We start from the raw sequence: 22208 nt of genomic DNA on the forward strand, positions 1-22208 counted from the left end.
TTTCTCACCTTACCTTATTTTGACCTTTGACCTATGTCCTTGTTAGCCTTGATCTTCCTTCATCAAACGTGAAATTTCTTTCACCTTTGAACTTAAAGCTTAAATCAAACCTTTGTTAAAAAGCTTCTTACCAACTTGTAATTCCAACTCTCTGCATTAAACACGTATCTTATCATATAAACACTGGATCACTGAGAGAACTTTAGGCAGAACCAAATGAAGCAGCTGACCTGGTCAAACTCACAGCGACAGTAACTGACAGTGAATTATTTTAATCTTCTTCATTGTATTTGTTAGAAACATTTATTTTCCTTTAATTGGACTTTGGTTAAGTTCAATCCGATGTATTAACCGACCTTTGAGGTGAAGTGCAGCTGCGAAGAACGCTACGGCAGGCAATGAGGTGCGTTTAATGTCGCTCTGTTAATTTGAGCGTCCATAAATTGAATGTCTTATTTTTTCTTACTTTATTATTGCTCATTTATTGGAGAATTAGGCCATTTAATCAAGATAGATTTTATGTTATTGGTGGTAAAGATCTGGATGGATGTTTTACTTTATTCTGTGTTTCTATTTTTCAGTTTTACTTTTCAAGACTTGGTGAATTGCCTTTTTCTACTTTTTGTTTAGTTTTGTTAAAATTAGCAGCAGTGAGAAGTGTTGTTGTCGGTCTTGAATATATTTGATGTAGCCCATACTGTTAAGGTAAGTGTCATGTTTTTAGTTGTTAGTCTGATGAAGAATCTTTTATTTTTCTCCAAAAGTTGATTGTGTTTATCTGGACATAGTGTTTTTCAGGTCCAGCTGAATGCAGGTTTCCCCAGTCTTATACGTGTCAGGAGCATCAGCACAGCTGAAATGCATTTTTCCGAAGCACTGCGTCTCTGTGGCTTTTAAACCCCAAAACACGCTAAAACAAAAATGGGTCCACCCCAAGGATGGGGTCCCCCGGTGTAGTTTCCACTGTGACAGACTGTAGGCTTCCTCAGAGTGAGGCTGAGAGCGGCAGGCCCAGCTGGAGTCTGACCCGTGTCACACAGTGGAGGTCAAACCTTCTGTGCCACAAACACCAGATTAACCAGTTTCACTCATCATCCTTCTACTGTCAGATTTTACTGGTGCAGGTTTGATGAATCACCATCTGAGAACGTCTCTGATGTGGGCGCCACCCACAGGGATCACTTCCTGTAGAAGGGTCACATGACCTGGTATAGGCCCCTTTGTGATGATGACAGCGACGCCCCTTTCGTGTGAGGTTAAACCCAGAGAGCTTCGTGTGACCTCTGACCCTGATCACCAGCGTTAGGGTCAGTGAATGTGAGATACCGTGTGACAGGAGGAACAATAAAGTTTTATTTGTACGAACACGTAGAACAGATGAAGTCAGAACGAAGCAGGTGGAGCTCAGTCAGGGTGGAGGTGCAGACAGGTGAGCTGAAGGGGAGGAGCCAGTCTGGTCAGGAACTCTCTGTCTCCTCAAGTGAACCTCCTCACCTCTGAAACACACACACACGACTCTGAAGGTTGCAGTCAGGGTGGTGAGGGTGGGGTTACCTTCTGGTCTCTGGTTGGTGTGTTTCCTGCAGGTGAGGCTGAGCAGCCGAATCATGACATCGCTGCTGCACAGACACAACAGGAAGTGGAGGAGGAAGTCGTCAGCGTCCCCGTCACACACCTGAGACAGACACAGAGGTTATGTCTCTGCAGACTCACGGCTCGGCCCTGTGGAAACGTCCTGCAGGACGCCTGTTTCTCTCTGTGGTGGCCCCCCCACAGCGTCCCCACCGTGCTTCACTGTGTGGACGCTGTTCTTTGGGTTGTAGCTGCATCTTCTTCTCGTTTCACCTCCTCTGACCACAGGACGTTTCAGTCTGCAGGTCTTCGTCCTCAGCAGTGTGGCTGAAGGTGTCTGCAGACGTGGAGCTCTGTGAGCTCACAGTGCGTCCCTGTGCAGCCTGTAGAGTCTTTGAAGTCTTTGCTCTGACAGGCTTGTTCTGTGCTGGGCGGCTCTTTGACTTTCTTCAGGTTTCCCTTCCTGACACTCTGATAACCTCAGATATCCACAACGTGAATCCTCACAAACATCTTTTTCTCTCTTTTCACTCAAACCTTCTGACGTTTTCACACCGACTGTAAATATGAAGAAAACCCTCAGTTTGACGCCACGCCCCCAAACCAGTTCGGCAGTAAAGTGTGAGCAGACGGAGCTGTTACCAGGATGTAAACAGGATGTGCCCTTTCACAGTTAAAGCCTCAGGAATAAAAACATGACCCGATCTTAAATTTTTAAAGATAAAATAAAGTTTAAAGACGACGATGAGCACGTGACTCACCTGTGGCAGGTAAACATACACACCTGACAGGTGCTACTGACCTGGCTCTGCCCACGAGGGAAGACTCTGATGTGACCTCTGACCCTGAGTGCTCTCTGAAGCCCCTCCCACTGAGCATCAGCCAATCCCAGCAGAGCAGGAACCAGAGCAGCTGAGAAGCAGACGTGAGCCTCACCTGTCCCGTCATCGATCACCAGCCTGATCGAAGAGCAGAGCCACATGGTTTGATCATGTGACTGTCACCTGACTCATCCAGGTGATTAACACGTATCAGCAGGTGAGCTCAACAGGAAGCTGCTCTTACTTTGCTTTGGACTGAAACACTGACGAGGTCGAGTGACACTGAGAGCTGCTGCAGCCCTGAGAGAGAGAGCAACAGGTAAACACACACACCTGAAATCGTGAGCAGTTTCCTCCAAAACGACACTTTACTTACTGCACCAACACTAACACGCCACCAACACGCTAACAACACATGAAGCACTCTGAGTACTTTCACTGCACCCGGGAAACTGCAACTAAGCACATCCTGTACACACTGTGTGTATTTTATGCAGTACCTGTGTGTACACGCTGCCACACAGCGAGCAGCTCCACTGCAGTTGCAGGAACAGGAAACACACCACGTGACCTTTGACCTGTCCCACAGCGCACCTCTGCTTGCTGCTCAGAGCCCACTCACCCAGGTGCATGATGGGAGCAGGAGGAGGAGGCTGGGCCGAGCTGATAGAAACCAAACAAACAAATAAACAACAGCACGACAAACACGTGAACCAGACTTTACCTGTAAACTTACCTGGTGTCTCCCAGGGAGACCACAGTTATGGAGCTGACAGGTAAGTACGTGCAGTACACACTTCCTGTCCTGAAACACACACACAGGTAAACCGCACAGGTACGTAACCATCGGCGTGACTTTGTATTGAACATTGGGGGGTCAAGATCTCTGTCTAAATAAATAAATCTGGGTACATTTCCAGATGATTAAACAACTATTTTGCTGATGATCCAGAACTTTATTGGGGCTGACATTGTTGGAAATGAGTCCAAATAAAGAGTCCAAACTTTTATAAGCCTGTCTATGTGTGTCTCACCTGGACAGCCTCCTCTGGAAACCAGACAACAGCAGAGTGTTACCCGGCAACAGGCCAGGTGGGTAGGGGGTGTGGCTTAAGTCCAGGTACACCTGCAGACTCCTCCCAGCTTGGTCACAAAGAGTGAGACGCACACCTGCACACACACATTCAGCTAACAGTCAGACCAGGGGTCCGTTCTTCGTACCTCGCTAAGTAAGTTAGCTGGATTTGATTGTTGACGATTTCGCGTGATCTTGGATCGTTCGGTTCTCCGAAGCTCATCCGGGACTTGCTGTCATAGCAACAGATCCGTAAGCGTAAACCTACTTGGGAGCAGGTTTACTTTATGTAAACAGGATTAGATCGCGGCCACTCAGGTATGTCCGCTTCATTTATACGAAAGCAACAGCGATATTTTACCACTGTTTTACCATAAATAAATATTATCAATGTAACTAAAGATAATGCAGCACTTGATCCTTTTATTGATGTCACACAGATACATACAGGTCATTCCCTAAAAAAAGGGAAATGTACCATTAATCATTCTATTACATGTATGTGATTATTACAGATGTAATTCATATTTCAGAGTAGTAATTGTAAATTACTTCATGTAATCAAGATGAGAGACCACGGCTATAAAAGCGAAGGTGGATTTGGGAAGTCTGTCGCAGCCATGTCCTGTCCGTATACGCGAGCCACCCATTGCGGAAGGTGCAAGATTGATAAGGAGAGTCCTCAGAATTCAGCGTATATTGCGGGATAGACAGGATCCTTTAGCTCAGCGTGACAGTGTGCTCATAGAGAGATATCAATTTTCCCGTGAGGGTATTATTTACTTAACCAACTTGCTGGATCCTTATGTTAAGAGTTCCACTCACCGTAGTCGGGCATTAACAACTGCACAAACTGTGTGCATTGCCTTGCGTTTCTTTGCGAGTGGCACGTTTCTGTACGCTGTTGGAGACGCAGAGAACATTGGCAAAAGTGCTGTCTGCCGTTCCATTCGCAAAGTATACCTGGCACTCAAGCATTTCCTGGGTGCGTTTGTGGTTTTTCCAAGCCACTTAAGACCACAGGTTGTCAAACAGGGCTTTTTTTCTATTGCAGGTACATTAAATTCGATAATGAATGTGATGCAATCATGACCCATGTCTGTAACTAGAGCTCGATTGTCCGCAGGCTTCCCTAATGTGATTGGTACCATAGCCTGCACACACATTGTGATCAAGGCACGCATGGAAATGACCTTTGGGCAAATAAAGGGAAGATTTCAGTGTCTGAAAAGTCTGAGGGTTGCACCTGACAGCGCATGTGACATTACTGTTGCATGTGCCGTACTGCACAACATTGCCACCATCAGAAAGGAGAGGACTCCTGTGGTGGAGGTGCAGCCTGATGATGACCTCCAGCCAGTGCACTTGGACCAACCTAGTGGCAGAGCTGCACGGGACAGAATTGTGCAACACAATTTCGAATATTAAAAACATGACAAAACATATTTTTCATTGAAATTTATTGGAGCATCTTTGTCTGTCTCATCAAAAAAAAGCCAGTCATCATTTGCCTGGAAAAAAAATCATATATACTGTATCACGCAAGGTCATCAATAGTGCTCTGTATGAAAGTGTATTTTTACTTACTCTGAAGTTCCTTTTGAAGCAACTCGATTTCTAGTTGAACTTTTTGCCTCATTAGAGCTTGAAGTTCGATTTCACCTAGAAACTTTTGTTTCTTTAGCTCAGTATACTCCATTTTTTGCTGGAGACTTCTCTTATAGAGCAAACGAATGTCACCCTGTTTCAATTGTAGAGACAACATTTAACGGGCAATACATGTCATATAGGAAGTAAAATTAATCACAAGACTGCCCACCAGTCAGAAACACATAGAAGTACACAAGTAGATACAAATTCAGGCCAAATTATGCATGCACTTACAGGGACTTCCTCCAAACCACAGTCATCTGACAGGGTTGCTTCACTGTCCTGTGCAATGGAAACAAAATGGTGTTACAAAGGGATGTGGTACAGCCTATTGGTCTAAATAATTTAAAAAAAAAAAAAAAAAAATATATATATATATATATATATATATATAAATATATATATATATATATATATATATATCCCAACTTACTGTGCATGCTTCAGTCACCCCTTGCATGGGAACAGGTAAAAGTGATGGAGTGTCATGTAAAACTACACACAAAAAACCCACAATGTCAATAAATGTCAAAGTACAAAAAGCATTTTAATTAAGGCAACAACCAAATATTTTACATTGTACAAATAGCATTATGAGCTCATTTACCAGTTATGAAGTTGCTGCTGCTACTGCACCCCGGCTGCTGGTCTAAGGAAGAGCTTCCCCCAGGGATGCCCTCAACAATGGGTCTGGTGGCATTCAACCCTAGGGCCAGCTCCTCTGCCGGGGTGTGACGAGGGGGTGCAGGACCACCACCTGTCTTTTTGTGCTCTGCCCTTTTCTTGGTTGCTGTTATAAACAAACAAACAGATTATTTCAGGGTCTCTTTCCAAGAGACTAAAAGCAATACATATATATGTAGTACATATATATATATATATATATATATATATATATACATATATATATATATATATATATACATACATATATACATATATTTGCTGGAGAAGCTGCTCTGCCTCTTTGTGATGGAGCAGCAGCGTGATGTACTGAAGACTGTTAACGGGGAAGTGCTGAAGCTGAAGGCGTCTCTCTGCTGCTCAGACTGACGTTCAGTCGTCATCCAGACAACATGAAGACTGCACCGGTCTCTCTGCTCCTCGGTGAGTCAAACACTAAAATCATCAATTTATTTATCACAGCTCCAACAAACAATATGGCAGGAAAACAACCTTTCAGCAGTTACAAGCTTGCAGCTACTGACTTTAAAGTTCATGTAAAAATTCTGAAAAGTTTCGTCAAGGCGAGAGGAACCGTTCATTCTCCTTCTTATGTCTTTCTGGTTTCATTTGATTGGTGGCTGTGAAGTTGGGCAGGAACCAAGAAGTGATGTTAATGTTGAATAATGGAGCTCACAGTTTTAACTGAAATGTATGAAGAGTGATAGAAAATGGTTTCAAACATGCATGATGAAATCGATCTTATCATCACTGCAAACCTCTCAGAGGTTCAGACTCTCAGCAGTTTAACCTGGAGTCCTGCAGGAAAGTCACCATATAGTCTGGACTAAGTCAGCGATTAAACTTTCTGCCCAGCTAAGTGTCAGTAACATGAAGACCAAAAGAACAAAAGAGACTTGACCTCTTTTCATCAAACATCTCTTCAGTCAGGAAACCACAGCCTCTGACTGCATGAAGCACAGGGTCCTCTGACTGCGTCCCCTCTTTTATCTAGTCTTCACTTCCTCCATTCACAGCCAATTTTCCATTAAGAGGACTGAGTGTATTCAAACAACCACAGACGGTTTTGACTGTTAAAGTTCCCATTCCCGTTGACATGATGACCTTTAAACAGCAGCAGTGTGGGACTGAAACAGGCCGCAAATCTGAAAATGAAAACTGTGCTTTTGAAGGGTGGCTTCTTAGTCCCACACTTTCTTCTCTGCACATGAATGAAAGCTCATCCATGCACAGTTCCTTCTCCACTGTTTACAATGCTGTGCACTGTGATGTTTACCGTTGATTGCCATCTGATCAAAAAATGTATAGAAAACAGGAAAAGACAGGCTAACCTGCGTTCCTGTCTCGGTGGTATTTTATAACTTCCTGTTCCTGTTACAGTGCACGGTGGTGTTTGTGTAGTTTAATCTGCGTGGCTCACAGATCTGGCAAAAATACAGACCTTCCATAATTAAGTAGAAGTACAAATACTACTGTTCAAAAATACTCCAGTAAAAGATGAAGTACTGATTCAACTTATTAACTCAAGTAAAAGAAAAAAAAAGTACAGACTAGGAAGTACTCAAAGTACAAAGTAGTAGCAGTAAAACCCTGGCTGATTGTGACCCACACCCATTATCACACCTTGGCTCATGTGATTAGGTAGAGGATCATCAGGGGGTCCATTGTCCCTCTCAGTGGGAAACTCCCACAGAGCTTAAATGTGGGTCTCTTCAACGTTTGATCCTAGAACTGAAGAAGCTTCTCAGATGAGAGGTGAAACGTCTTCAAGCAACTTAAAGAAATCCAGACGCTTTTCTTTCCAAGCTCCTTAGGTTGTGGCAGATACTTCAGGAGATTAAAAAGTTTCCTGAGAGAAAAAAAACAACAAAAAAAAAAAAACTGTGCAGCCTCAGTCTTTCTTTAAATGACCTCTGACCTTCAGTGACCTCTGACCTCCTGTTGCAGGTTTGTGTGTGCTGCTGCTGTCTGCACTGGCTGTTTGTGCAGGTGAGTAGATGAAGTGCACCATGGTCCAGGACAAACACTGAGTGTAAACACTGATAGAAACTGTCCGTCTGTCCTCCAGTCTCTCTGAGCGTCAGTCCAAACCTTCAGCAGTTCTTCACAGCAGCCTCAGTGTCTCTGACATGTGACGGTCAGCTGGGCTCTGATGGATGGACGGTGAAGAGGGACACAGGAAGTGGGACTGAGTCATGTGGAGCAGGTGGATGGGGCTTCTGGAGGTTCAATGGTTCATCCTGTGTTTTTGATGAGTTCAAGCCAATCAGTGGAGTTTACTGGTGTGAAGGTGAAGCTGGAGAGAAGAGTGAAGAAGTCAACATCACTGTATCAGGTAATGAAGTCATTCATTTCATCATCAGACTAACAGCAGACTGTTATACCACCTCTACATCACTCTGTGGGTCTTTTCCTCAGATAAACATGTGATCCTGCAGATCCCTGCACTTCCTGTGAGGACAGGAAGTGATGTCACACTACGCTGTAAGAAGAAAACTGGTGGCACAGCTGCAGCTTATTTCTACTGTAATGGACGTCCTGTTGGACCTAAATTAGAGAAAAACATCACCATTAACGTGCAGCAGTCTGATGAAGGTCTCTACTGGTGTTCTACTGATGAGTTTGGATCATCTCCTCAGAGCTTTCTGAGGGTCAGAGGTCAGAACACTGACATCACTTCCTGTTTAAAGCTAACCTGCTGAGCTTATAATAAATTCAATGACCCAGTTTTATCATCTCTCCTGCAGATGTCTATGACACCACCACCATTTCACCAAGTGCCACCAAACCACCACCAACAACAACTACCAATCTCAATTCCCCTCCTTCTACATCGTCCTCCTCCATCATCTCACCTGTAGCTGCTCTGGGTTCTCTGGGTCTTCTAGATCTTATTCTGGTTGCAGCTTTGCTGTTTTGGAACAAAAAAATAGGTATAAAGTGTGTCAAACCCCCCAGAGCTCATTAGATTAAACATTTTACATGGAAAAATAAATTTTCCTTAATAATTATGTGATTATATACTATAATTCAATTATAAACTGTCCCCATTCACATTGTTTAGCAGAGAACTTATCTTACATGAAAAATATAGAGACACTTTTATTGATAAAGTATAAGACCCGATCCTTGGGGTGGAACAATTTTTGGCGCAGCGTGTTTTGGGGTTTAAATTCCACAGAGACCCAGTGTTTAGAAAAAATGCATCTCAACTGCTCCGATACTCCTGTCACAACAGTATCACTACAGGTTTTGACAAAAGTCCAGCTGGAATTAGTGATGGGATTTCCGGCTCTTTTTAGAGAACCGGCTCTTTCGGCTCCCAAGCGGCTCTTCAGGTTGTTTTGTTGCTTTAATTAAAAACGGTCCGGGGCTCCAGGGTCCGGGGGGAAGCAGGGATTAATCCCATACATGCTCTCAGTGGGTTCCAAACACACACACACTCTCTCGGGTCCAGGGCAGATCTATATACACACAGAGAAAGACGTCCAGGTTAGGGATCGTCTCAAACTCACAGATACAGGTTCAGGTCCGCCGTCATAAATAGTGCTCCAAATCAGCTGGGATCGGCTGCAGGTGTGACGGTGAGCACAGGTGCGTGGGCCAGGGGCGGGGCCCGTAATGAGCACCGCCCCAGCAGAGGAGAGAGAGCGCAAAGGAAACAAAACAAACAAAACATGTTGCCAAACACAGAGTGAGCCAGCGAGGCACGAGGACCACGACACAAAGCACGTGCAAACTCCAAAACACATTTCTAGCTTTAACTGAACTTCAAAGCAGAGCAGATCACTTAAATTACACAATTGAAAGCATGAAAGCATGTGTGTATTGTTTGTGTATTTATACACAAGCACTCATATATTTTAGAGATGGCACGATACCACTTTTTTATGTCCGATACCGATACCGATATCATAAATTTGGATATCTGCCGATACCGATATGAATCCGATATAGTGTTTTTCAATCAACAAAACTGTTTTTTAAATATCTTGCTGCATTTTGTATAAGTTCATACTCAAGTTTAAAACAACAACTACACTAAAGCTATTCTGTTATACCTGTATGCAAAAAAAAATATTTCATAGTTCAGCAATACTGATCAATCTAATAAACTTAAACCTACACCATCCTCCCTATTCTGGTATTTTAAAGAGTACTTATCATAAATATTAAGCAACCTAACTAATAGGGTTCCAACTCCCAGCAACAACAAAAATAAATAAATAAAAAATAGGGAACCACCCCTCACGCGCCACCTCATGATGCTTAATCGACGTAATCAACCTTAATTTGATGCAGTGTGGAAAAAAAAATGCACAGAAATCAATTATTTTTCAAGAAATATTAAATAGATTCAACATCTTTCTTCAACAAAATTGCAGACTGCACAGATGGTACCTTCCCAAAGGAAAAAGTACTATAGCTTACTAGGGTATATATATTAGACTTAACAGTTACTATATACAGTAATTGACTTCTATTCATTTTACATCAAATTAAAACTTTGGCTGTCAGATAATTATTTATTAAAAGCTAGAGAATAAGAAAGAAAAGTCTGTCTTTGTGCCCCCTTTTCTCTGTTAATGCCCTATCGGCCCCCCTGGCTAAACTTTGCTAGATCCGCCCCTGCACAGTTACCAGCGTCAGCTACGTAGAAAAAGATCCTGGTGTAGAAAGTAATATTAAATAAATTCTAACAACAGCTTATCAAGCTTAAACGTGCTGCTGTTGTTCAGCCACTGGTTTCCTCTTTCTGGTGCAAAGTGGACCAAAAACAAACTAGAGACACGGACTCGCGACAGAAAAGCCGATCAGCTGATCGTTAAGCAGTTTCATGATTGAAGTAGCAGCAAGAGAGAGAGAGAGGCAGTCGCTCCATATATTAGTTGTTAAGCTTAACGCAGGAATGCTTTACAAACATTCAGAGATGGACTTACACACTTGCTTTACTTCTCTCGGGGATAACTTTGTCGGAGATGAAATGCCGGGTTGCTAGCGAAGCTCCACATGCTATCCAGACCACCGACAGGTCCCGCATGCCACAGCCGCTCTATCACGTGATGCATACTGCTCCGACGTGCTAACGTTCTGAGGTGAGTTACGGCGTGTTGCAAGTTTTGTGAGGTGCTTTCGTGATATTTAATGGATCGGATTACATTTTTTATTTTTCTCCGATATCTGATCCAGTAATTTAGGTCAGTATCGGACCGATACCGATACGTAATATCGGATCGGTCCATCTCTAATATATATTAAAAAATATGTTCATTTACCTGTTACTACCACACACCAAATCCGGTTGTTGGTACTTGCTGGATTGTGTAGCCTCTAGGTAACAAAAGCTCAACACAGCGCCCAGCATCCTGGAGCACTTCTGTTGTGTTTTGAAGTTTTTACGTGATTTGAAGTTTGTACGTGTTTTGTCTGTAGGGGCCACCGTAAATATACTTTTATTTATTCACTCCACATAAAATGTAATAAATAAATCATATAATACAAAAACCAACTAATCACAGTTCAACTTTTAACTAGAGATGGACCGATCCGATATTACGTATCGGTATCGGTCCGATACTGACCTAAATTACTGGATCGGATATCGGAGAAAAATAAAAAATGTAATCCGATCCATTAAATATCACGAAAGCACCTCACAAAACTTGCAACACGCCGTAACTCACCTCAGAACGTTAGCACGTTGGAGCAGTATGCATCACGTGATAGAGCGGCTGTGGCATGCGGGACCCTTCGGTGGTCTGGATAGCATGTGGAGCTTCGCTAGCAACCCGGCATTTCATCTCCGACAAAGTTATCCCCGAGAGAAGTAAAGCAAGTGTGTAAGTCCATCTCTGAATGTTTGTAAAGCATTCCTGCGTTAAGCTTTACAAGCGACTTCCTCTTCTTGCTGCTACTTCAATCATGAAACTGGTTAATGATCAGCTGATCGGCTTTTCTGTCGCGAGTCCGTCTCTCTTGTTTGTTTTTGGCCCACTTTGCACCAGAAAGAGGAAACCAGCGGCTGAACAACAGCAGCACGTTTAAGCTTGATAAGCTGTTGTTAGAATTTATTTAATATTACTTTCTACACCAGGATCTTTTTCTACGTAGCTGACGGCTGGTAACTGTGCAGGGGCGGATCTAGCAAAGTTTAGCCAGGGGGGCCGATAGGGCATTAACAGGGAAAAGGGGGCACAAAGACATACTTTTCTTTCTTATTCTCATTTAAAATGTCGAGCTTTTAATAAATAATTATCTGACACCCAAAGTTTTAATTTGATGTAAAATGAATAGAAGTATATAGTGACTATTAAGTCTAATATATATACCCTAGTAAGCTATAGTACTTTTTCCTTTGGGAAGGTACCATCTGTGCAGTCTGCAATTTTGTTGAAGAAAGATGTTGAATCTATTTAATATTTCTTGAAAAATAATTGATTTCTGTGCATTTTTTTTCACACTGCATCAAATTAAGGTTGATTACGTCGATTAAGCATCATGAGGTGGAGCGTGAGGGGTGGTTCCCTATTTTTTATTTATTTATTTTTGTTGTTGCTGGGAGTTGGAACCCTATTAGTTAGGTTGCTTAATATTTACGCTAAGTACTCTTTAAAATACCAGAATAGGGAGGATGGTGTAGGTCTAAGTTTATTAGATTGATCAGTATTGCTGAACTATAAAATATTTTTTTTGCATACAGGTATAACAAAATAGCTTTAGTGTAGTTGTTGTTTTAAACTTGAGTATGAACTTATACAAAATGCAGCAAGATATTTAAAAAACAGTTTTGTTGATTGAAAAACACTATATCGGATTCATATCGGTATCGGCAGATATCCAAATTTATGATATCGGTATCGGTATCGGACATAAAAAAGTGGTATCGTGCCATCTCTACTTTTAACTATTTAAATTTTCAGCTTTTTCCTTTTAAACAAATTTAAAGTGAAACAACACAAAACACTGCAAACCATAACACAATTAAATATAAATTATAATATGAAAACAAAAAGAACATGCATATTCTCTGTCATATGGATCTGCATGAATAAACTTTCTGAATCCTTTATCATCTGCAACTGAAAATAGTTGTGGATGATTACTATACCTTTCTAATGTCACGTTGTTGTCCCTGCTCTCTTTCTCTCTCCCTCCCGCTCTGTTCCTGTGCTACTGAGTGTAACTACCGCCCCTCCCCCCTCTGCTCAGCGCAAAGCACACGGCTCGCGTGCGGAAAAAAGTGCGAGAGAGAGAGGGTGAGAGAGAAAAAAAAAAACCCACGGCTCGCGATAAGGAGCCGGCTCGTGTCGTTCACGTCAAAGAGTCGGCTCTGAGAGTTTCCTTCGCGACCGACACATCACTAGCTGGGATAACCACATTTACTCAGGGCCTTCTTGATGTGATGTTCCTCCTGGCTGCTGTGTCTGTGGGGATGGTGTTCGCTCTGTGTTGTAGCGTCCTGATGACACCCAGTTTGTGCTCCATGCTGGCAGACGTCTTCGGTTTAGAATCTTTTATTATTTGTCTTGTGTTTAAATCCTCGTCTTTCTCATTCCTGCAGAAAGGACGCTGCCATCAAGTCTGAGTCAAGTCACCTATCAGGATATGAACTTCAGACAATCAGCCAATAAAATTACAGATACACACTCACATGTTGTCTTCTCCAGTCCGAGGACACTGCAGGTACACATTCAGCTGTTATCCAACAAGTTATTGCTTCACAAAATATGATTATGACCCTTTGTCCACTGTGGGTCCTTGTGATAATTTCTCTGCTCCTCTATTCTTCTTGTCTTTCCATCTCCTGGATTCTCTTTTAACCATCTACTCATTCTCGTTCTTTTGTGCATCAGGGCTGAGTTATTGATGGAGTTTCCCAGATCAAATTTAAAGGAGGATGGGAAGAAGAGGATTTTCTCTCTGCCAGTCCCGTCAGCTCCCTGCTAAGATTTAGAGCTTGTCCTGTTTTTCAGTATGAAGGCCCTGCTCATCTGTTTTTCTTGCCATTGCTTAAAAAGTGTACATTCTGCATCCAAATGTCCAGCTGCCTTCAACTTTGATGTTTGTCTTGGCCAAAAATAAGCCTTCAGTTTATTCCTTTGTTTAAATAAAAATCTCTTGCTGATAAACTGAACCCTGGCTGTGGCGTCAGAGTAGCGCTATATAAGTGCTACATAAGAACCAGTCCTTCTACCATTTACTAAAAGCAGGCTTTTGCCAGGGCTGCAAAGGGATTTGTAAAGAATGAGTTTTTAGTGTACTATGTTTCAGGCAGTTGTTGCATGGAAGTGACTGTTACTGAAAGTCCAGCACAGACCTGTAGTGACAGCCAGTGACTGGCATTTTGAAATGATAATAATAGCATAATGATTAAAAATTCCAGGTTCCTAATGGAGGTCTTGCAGATAAACAGTAACACATTCTATAATTTATTATTAATAAATAATAAACAGGTGGAGCCGGTAGCTCAGCATGTTTGATTTGGCAGTTTTGCACTAGATGAGCTTCCTGAGGCAACTCAAACGGGATCTGTGTTTGCAGGTGGAACTGAACAACAACCTCTCCATTGGAGCCAATAATAAAAACATGAATAACAATAAGATTTATTTGGGGCTCTGATCTGAGGATGTAACATCATTTGTAATGTGGGTCTCAACAAGCTCAAGGAACGCTTTAAAAGTAGCCATTAATATGGTAAAATCACAGGTAGCCAGTGTAGCGCTGTTTTTGAAATATGCTGAAAGTGTGGCAGCAGAGTTTTGAACGAGCTGGACTCTTGACTGAGTAAAGTCTGCACTACGTGAGGAGACTGGAGGAGATGAAAGCATGGAAAACTGTGAGATCAACAGATTCATCTTTTTCTGGTGAAATGTCTGGAAGTTTCTTTGGTTTGTGTACAAGAAAGTGAAACAATTTTCTTGAATTCTTACACATTTTTACATGATATTAGTCGGCGGCTCCTTTACTAAACAGCTCCAACTGTTTGATTTGTTTGAATTTTACAGGACAGCTTTTTCCCGTGTTACTCATTCATTATGGAGCTACTGTAGTTAACATGTAATGCTTCTCTAAAACCCTGTGACACAATCTTCTTTCACATTAGTGCGCATTAACCCCACATCTTCCCTGTTTTATTGCTGATGTTGGCCTGACAGTATTGGGGTAACAATGTCTCCTCTGTTTAGGAGAGGGCAGCAGGGTCACATCCTCACTGACATCACCTGTATTTGCACTACAGTCGTTCCCTTCACTGACCTTTGCTCTCCTTCTCTTTTCCATCAGGTTGTGTAAAACTGAAACAGGCATTAAATGTTTACTACAAATGATGCTTTACACAGAAATGCATTGTTAGCTGTTTTTACACACCAGCCTGTGTGAAGCTTTAGTCTGAGCATGGGGTCAAAGGTCAGGACAGAAATGCAGCACTGTAAAACATATACATATGTAGAACATCATACATTTGACTGATTTGTGTTGTGAGAGCTAGTTTTTTCTTTATACAAATAAATCATCATCACACACAGAAGAAATGTACAGACCGTACATTTATTAGCTAATATCAGTGGATACAAGAAAAATGGTATGAAGACAAACACTAGCAGCCTTAGCGTTTCTGTTCTGAATCTCTAATCTCTCACAGATATTCATCAAACCCTGTCCTCTATCAGCTTTCAACATAAGAAAAGTATTAGGCCTCATTGAAAAACAGTCTGTTTGCAGATGAAGTACTTTAAAAACTATACTTAAAAACATTTCATACACAAATCTGTCATTTATCCAGATTTTCTTGACTGAGTTTACAATTTACTAGAACTGCCAAAAACACATGAATACAAACAAATGATGAAGGATCCACTTCAAGGAAAGTGGAAAAGCCTCTGTTAGCTGCTGTTTGCAGCTAGCAGAGGCTAACAGAGGCTAATACCAACGCTAACCAACAGTTTAGCATATCGTCGACAGCTCACCTCAGCATGGCTGTCCTCGGTCAGCAGTGAGCTTTATTAACTTGCACAAAGTTTTACACCCTGTTTGAGAGTAAATAAAAGTGGACATTTCTCAGCTCCAGCATTGACAGCTGAGGTAAACGGTGGACCGACAGCTTATCCACAAAATGGGAAAACTCCGGTCCAGAATCCGGTCCAGTCCTCGTGGCAGTAAAAACTGTAATCATGCATACATGCTTTTGTCACACCTGACCATTTCGTACAATATAATTGAAGTTTTGGATTTAAAAATTTAGCAGACGTGAACGAGCAACATTCCTGATGAGGCTGGTCAACGCTGTTCAACTAGAAGCCTACGTGGATGATATCCCAGCCTACACATCCCCCTGAACTGAATTGCCTCAGTGAAATACTTGCTCACTCACACCAAACTTCATTAAATGTGAATGTGTTACTTTGCTGGTTCCCAGTTGCAGCTTAAGTGCATCCAATATTAGATTTCCCAGCTTTTCAAACACACCATGAGCTGTGCCATTTTCTGGGCACAGCAGGTTAACACCATATAAAGATTTCCTGATGTTGTATCTCCAATAACAGGTCACGGCATTTCGCTCTCGAGGCAGCCAGTGCCCTCCCTGCAGTCCCAAAAGGTTGATTCGGTTCATCTTGACGCACACCTGTGTGCACTTATATTCAAAAGGTTTTTCCGTGTAACAATCTGATAGTGGGTGTGGGGAGCCATAGATTCAGCCCCCCCCAGGACCACCAGATGGGCAGATGCTCCACCCACCTTGAAAGAGCTGAGGAGATGCCTATATGGGATGTCACCGAGCAGCCACAGTGCAGAAGTCAGAGAGGGCCGGCAGCCAGCTGCACCAGAGCGGCCCGAGGTTTGAGGGTCCTCCACCCCCCAAAGGGGCCTGACGGAGTCACGGATGCCAGGCCCTGGCAAGCAGCCGCCGGGAGTGAGCCAGTATGTGAGACCTGACTTGACACATAGACATAGACAAACATGCACACACAGACACAAACATACACCACCCTCATACACACATATACAAATAATCAGCACTCACCCAGTGTGGAGACAAGATGAACCCACACTCCCCAAACACACTCTGAACCCCAAGTCCATTTCTTTTAGGGGAGAAATGTTTGATTTTGGGGTGGGGATAAATTTCATGATACATGATCACATGGTCAAATATTTTTAGACGTTTGGCTCCTCCCACGGGATGGTGTGCATCTTTCTCTGCTTTCTCTGAGATGTGAGTATGGATATGTGTGTGTTGACTGTTGAGGCAGGTGGATGCTGCTGATTGCTGGTTTGAAAGAGTTCCTAAGTGTTGATTGGATGATTGGATGTACAGCAGCTTCTTAAACCCCAGCTCACAGCCACCTCCGCCCTCTACTTCCCTCCTCTGTACCAAATAAGGAGCCAGCTTTGATCCAAATCAGCTAACTGCGCATCACCAGCTCTTCCTCGTCCTCGCTGTCCAGAAGCAGCAGCGTGATGATCTTGACAGGGAAGTGGTGAAGCTGAAGGTGTCACTCTGCTGCCAGTCGTCGTCCCGACAACATGAAGACTTCGTCTGTGTCTCTGCTCCTCGGTGAGTCAAACGCTGAAATCCTTCACTCACTCATAGCGTTCATTTATCTTATAACACAGTAACAGAGTGTGTGCTGGATGCTCTCACTGACTGACTCTAAAAGGAAATCTCTTCAGGTCTGTCCAAAGTCTGAAGTTACGTTTATGCGAGAAGAAGAGTTCACTCTTCTTCTTAGCGTTCTTTAGCGTTTTTTGTTGTTTTATTTGATATTTGTTCGTCAAGTTTGACAGAAATCAAGTAAAATGTGTTTGTTTTTTACGGCAGTTCACACTTTTAACTCAGAGGCACCAAATGAAGAGAAATTTGTTCCTGACAGGTGAAAGAAGGACAATGAAAGTGTGTTTGTACGTGACTTGATGTTGTCTCATCAACAGTTTGTATGTTTTGCTGCTCAGAACCTATTTTCATCTCAAAGTTCAGATCCATCGTGTGTTCTGGACTCAGAGAGTTGGACCTTCATATCCAGTTTGTTGTCTGTAACATGTTGACTTGTAGAGAAGTCAGGCAACCTCTTTTTTTTTATCGAAGATCAACTTTCACTCAGGAAACCACAGCTGCTAGCTGCAGGTACCACATGCTCCTCTGGTCTGTTATGTAGTCTTCACTTCCACTATAGAGAGCAAACTTTCCTTTATGTGGACTCTAATGAAAGGACTGGAGACTGTTTTTTGTCATTTACCTTACTTTTGTGTATTTTGTTTTCTCATGATGAGCTTCAAACAGAAGCAAACTGGGACTCAAACCTGTGAATAAAGATCAATGAAGCAGCTTCTCCAGGTTTTTATTCATCAGCTGATGCTGAATAAACAACTAACCCTTATCCCATGGCTTTGGTTTATAAGTTCTGACTGTTTAATCCTGAGAATGCTTTTCTTGCCTGCTGTACCCCTTACTCTTTTATTCCCCATTGCCCATCCACCCCAAACTGCTGAGTCTTCATGAAGCCTGAGTGGGGAGCAGTTTCTCTTCTGCTTCCAATAATCAACAATTCCTCAAAATCTGCTTAGTTTGGGAAATGTTTAGGTGCAGGGTGTTAGATTGTCAAAACAGATATGACGCCCACCTCATTCAGACCAAGTGTACCAACATAGTTTCGTCAGCATGTGTTAAAACTGAGCTGGCGCTTTGTGTGATGTTTATAAGTCTAAATGTACTTTTAAAGCCTAAAAGGAACCTTAAAAGTGAATTAAAGGTCTCCCCCCTTTAATGTGATGTTTTTGGAACAAGACCAGATTGAAACAGGTTCCTGCCCTCTGACCTTCAGTGACCTCTGACCTGTTGCAGGTGTGTGTGTGCTGCTGCTGTCTGCACTGACTGTTTGTGCAGGTGAGTAGATGAAGTGCACCATGGTCCAGGACACACACTGAGTGTAAACACTGATAGAAACTGTCCGTCTGTCCTCCAGTCTCTCTGAGCGTCAGTCCAAACCTTCAGCAGTTCTTCACAGCAGCCTCAGTGTCTCTGACATGTGACGGTCAGCTGGGCTCTGATGGATGGACGGTGAAGAGGGACACAGGAAGTGGGACTGAGTCATGTGGAGCAGGGGGGCGGGGCTTTGGGAAGATAAATGGTCCATCCTGTGTTTTTGATGAGTTCAGCCCAGTCAGTGGAGTTTACTGGTGTGAAGGTGAAGCTGGAGAGAAGAGTGAAGAAGTCAACATCACTGTATCAGGTAATGAAGTCATTCATTTCATCAGACTAACAGCAGACTGTTATACCACCTCTAACTCACTCTGTGGGTCTTTTCCTCAGATAAAGAAGTGATCCTGGAGATCCCTGCACTTCCTGTGAGGACAGGAAGTGATGTCACTCTACGCTGTAAAAAGAAAATTGGTGGCACAGCCGCAGCTTATTTCTACTTTAATGGACGTCCTGTTGGACCTAAATCAGAGAAAAACATCACCATTAACGTGCAGCAGTCTGATGAAGGTCTCTACTGGTGTTCTACTGATGAGTTTGGATCATCTCCTCAGAGCTTTCTGAGGGTCAGAGGTCAGATCACTGTTTCCTGTTAAAGCTTAAACCTGTTGAGCTGATAACAAACTGAATGACCCAGCTTCATATCTTTCCTGCAGATCCTACAACACCAACACCACCAACAACAAAAACATCAGCAAACATCCATATCTCCTGTTCTCCTCCTCCTCTTCCTAATCCCTCCTTCATCATCCCAGTCATAGTTACTTTAGGTTCTCTGGTCCTTGTGGTTCTGGTTTTGGTTCTAGTTCAGCTTCTTTGGAAGAAACACACAGGTATGATATCTGTCTGACCCACCTGGGCTCTTTTGGTTCAAGCAGCAAATTAAAATATTTTGAAATTTCACTTGAGAAAATCTGAGGGACTTTCCTGTCTGCATTTATTTTGTAGAGCACTGGATCCCAACATCTTTAGACTGATGCGTTCCCATGGCCCAATTGAAAAGTTTTAAAAGTTCTGGAAGTGTGTCCATAAAAATGAAAAGTATTACTGATATAAACTTGGCTTATCTCTCATTCAAAGTCACGTCCAGACAGCTTCCATCAGGGTTTCAATTGTAGGATCGCTCCCTAGAAATTAGATTCAGACTAAAACCCCACAGACACAAACACCAGTTTGGGTTGTTTTTCCCGATTGGCTGTCACTTGTTAAGGTGGTATGATACAGGAACAGTGTTCTGTGGTCTCATCACTCTGATGCTGCCATCATGGCTCTGCTTAATCCATAATCAACGAGTCTTTGCTCCTGAATCCTGTACCTGTAACATCAGACTGTCTATGAAAGTCTTCTAAACATCCTACAGCAGTGAAGTGATCACCAACGTTCATTCACATCACATCATTTCTGCAGGGAGACACCAGCCAGCCTCTACAAATGATGTCACATATGCCGAGGTCACCATTAGAGAGTCAGCCAATAAGATGTCAGTCATCCAACCAGAAGTGATTTACTCCAGCCTGAGCATAAACACTACAGGTACACATTCTAGCAGGTGACATAAATGAGCGATAAAAGCAAGAGAAATTGAGAGTTGAAGAAGATGAGACTTTTTTTCCCCTCTTCATGCTGCCATGTGTATTTGACCTGTGTCTCTAAATTATTCTGAAAGTTTCTTGTTCTGGACAAATTTAAATGTAAACCCATTTTCTAAAAATTTTAAATTTAAAAAATGTGTAAATAAACAAAGAATACAAAGATTTGTAAATCTTATATTTTATTAACAATACAATACCAAAACCAGGTTAAAAGAAGAGAAAACCAAGTGGTAGCAAAGACCAACAGCTGGAGGAGGAACACTTCCAGAAATGACTGCCAATGAACACAGTTCACCACACCACCTATTCAAGGAGCGCAGCTTCATAGTAGGAGAGTCAGGTGCTGAACTGGCCTGCCTGCAGTCCTGATCTTTCATCAATGAAAACATCTGGAGCATCATGAAACCAGAAGCAGGACAAAGAAGAGCCAGGACTGCTGGGCGGCTAAAACCCTCCATCAGACACGGATGGAGCAACATCCCACTCCCAAAAAGTCCAAAAGCTGCTGTCCTCAGTTCACAGACATTTCCAGAATGATGTTAAAAGGCGAGGCTGTACAGGAGCATTACAAAATTACACTTCTGACATGTGTTTGGTTTTCTGTCTTTGAGAGAATATGAGACTTGAAAATCATTAGATTCTGTTTTTATTTGTTTTAAACAGCATCACTACTTTGAGGTCGTAACATGTGGTCATGGAAAAAATATTTTTACCTCAAATATATCAAAAGTTTTGAAAGTGGGACAGGAACCCAGGATCCACAGCAGGTCTGCAGCTCTGTCGCTAGTTTCCTGTTTTACAGTTAACGTTGTCACTGGTTTCCACTAAACCTTTACTGTGGTCTCTGTGGTCGAGTCACTGTTTGAAAAATGTGACAGTGACAGTGTCAGACAGCCGTGGCACTGATCCTGCAGCTTCAACAGATCGCTGCACTGGAAGAATGCGATTGGTACATAGTGTGAGGCAGTTCAGGTTAGTATGAACGTCTAACTACGAATGATGATGATGAGTAGAAGGAAGAAGACGACCCACAAACTCCCTCCTCAAATGCCTGTCTCCTCAAGGTCAGCTTTGTTTCACTCAGCAGTTCCACCTCAACAACGCCGTGTGGTTCAGTCGAATTTTCCCATATCAGTTATAGTTTCCCTGCTTTCTTTCTTTCTGGTTGTTTCTGCCCTCCCATGACCATCCTAGAGCCTGTCTCTCTGCCTGTTCCTGCTCACAGAGAGGCTTGTACCCTGCCTTCCCCTGCACCCTTTCCAGTTCCCTGAATGGTGGTCGCTGTGGTCCAGTCAGTCCCAGTTGCCTAGAGCAGCTAGGGCTCCGCTTGTCCCTGCAACCATATCAGTTCCTCAGGTAGCAACAGCTAGTGTCCAGCTGTCACCTGCTCCCAGCGTGAGGACATCCAAGGCCCAGTCCACCTTTGCACCCTGGCTGGTGTCCAACTACTTCCCATGCCTGTCCCTACTCGTAGGGTGACAGTGGCCAAGACACAACCTATCCTTGCACTCGTACCCATTCCTTGGATTGGGACAGCTGTTCAGCCAATCCCTTCAGCAGTACCTGTTCTAAGCGCTCAACGAATCTTAGTACACCATAGAAGCACAAGCAACAGGGGTGGGGGTAAGCCGGTGTAGACAGCACATCTGGTCCTGTAGCATGCGCTGGGCCCAGATCTGCCCCCTGACCTCGGCCTTGGAGATAAGCATGCAGAGGTGTTTGGGGTGCAAAGGATGGGAACGAAGATTCTAAACACAGTCTGTTATCATGGAGAAAGGTCTTGTTGTCCAGCTCCAGCCTTGAGGCCACAGCTGGCGCCAATGTGGTAGGCGCATGAGATG

The 22208-nt window shown here is 43.0% G+C and overlaps 3 protein-coding genes across 3 annotated transcripts; 2 read left to right on the top strand and 1 right to left on the bottom strand.

The window, feature by feature from the left end:
• Positions 1-1476: 1476 nt before the first annotated feature.
• LOC113017934 (CST complex subunit CTC1-like) lies at positions 1477-3581 on the bottom strand. The gene is made up of 7 exons (XM_026161029.1): positions 3428-3581; positions 3130-3198; positions 2894-3056; positions 2638-2693; positions 2375-2531; positions 1555-1675; positions 1477-1517 (listed from the first exon to the last, which is right to left on the bottom strand). Exons 3-7 carry the CDS (start codon positions 3023-3025, stop codon positions 1477-1479), a joined length of 507 nt encoding a protein of 168 aa, XP_026016814.1. The 5' UTR covers positions 3026-3056; positions 3130-3198; positions 3428-3581.
• Positions 3582-6124: 2543 nt separating this feature from the next.
• Positions 6125-8770, top strand: LOC113017936 (uncharacterized). The gene is made up of 5 exons (XM_026161030.1): positions 6125-6225; positions 7750-7791; positions 7871-8137; positions 8221-8460; positions 8550-8770. Exons 1-5 carry the CDS (start codon positions 6195-6197, stop codon positions 8768-8770), a joined length of 801 nt encoding a protein of 266 aa, XP_026016815.1. The 5' UTR covers positions 6125-6194.
• Positions 8771-17325: 8555 nt separating this feature from the next.
• LOC113017956 (uncharacterized) lies at positions 17326-20602 on the top strand. The gene is made up of 7 exons (XM_026161042.1): positions 17326-17356; positions 18641-18682; positions 18762-19028; positions 19109-19366; positions 19432-19619; positions 20194-20308; positions 20574-20602. The coding sequence occupies exons 1-7, from the start codon at positions 17326-17328 to the stop codon at positions 20576-20578; spliced, it is 906 nt and encodes a 301-aa protein (XP_026016827.1). The 3' UTR covers positions 20579-20602.
• The last annotated feature ends 1606 nt before the right edge of the window (positions 20603-22208 follow it).

This window comes from Astatotilapia calliptera, unplaced genomic scaffold, assembly GCF_900246225.1.
Source record: "Astatotilapia calliptera unplaced genomic scaffold, fAstCal1.2 U_scaffold_3, whole genome shotgun sequence".
NCBI classification, from domain to species: Eukaryota; Metazoa; Chordata; class Actinopteri; order Cichliformes; family Cichlidae; genus Astatotilapia; species Astatotilapia calliptera.

What these genes read in the sequence shown, in the direction of transcription:
- LOC113017934 (XM_026161029.1), bottom strand. Translation starts at nt 3,025, where the DNA reads ATGCACCTGGGTGAGTGGGCTCTGAGCAGCAAGCAGAGGTGCGCTGTG. An exon ending in GTGTTTCAGTCCAAAGCAAA is followed by an intron (nt 2,532 to 2,637) that starts GTAAGAGCAGCT and finishes CTCTTCGATCAG; the next exon opens with GCTGGTGATCGATGACGGGA. An exon ending in CACCAACCAGAGACCAGAAG is followed by an intron (nt 1,518 to 1,554) that starts GTAACCCCACCC and finishes TGCAACCTTCAG; the next exon opens with AGTCGTGTGTGTGTGTTTCA.
- LOC113017936 (XM_026161030.1), top strand. Translation starts at nt 6,195, where the DNA reads ATGAAGACTGCACCGGTCTCTCTGCTCCTCG. An exon ending in ACCGGTCTCTCTGCTCCTCG is followed by an intron (nt 6,226 to 7,749) that starts GTGAGTCAAACA and finishes CTCCTGTTGCAG; the next exon opens with GTTTGTGTGTGCTGCTGCTG. An exon ending in AGTCAACATCACTGTATCAG is followed by an intron (nt 8,138 to 8,220) that starts GTAATGAAGTCA and finishes TCTTTTCCTCAG; the next exon opens with ATAAACATGTGATCCTGCAG.
- LOC113017956 (XM_026161042.1), top strand. Translation starts at nt 17,326, where the DNA reads ATGAAGACTTCGTCTGTGTCTCTGCTCCTCG. An exon ending in GTCTGTGTCTCTGCTCCTCG is followed by an intron (nt 17,357 to 18,640) that starts GTGAGTCAAACG and finishes GACCTGTTGCAG; the next exon opens with GTGTGTGTGTGCTGCTGCTG. An exon ending in AACACACAGGTATGATATCT is followed by an intron (nt 19,620 to 20,193) that starts GTCTGACCCACC and finishes GGGAGACACCAG; the next exon opens with CCAGCCTCTACAAATGATGT.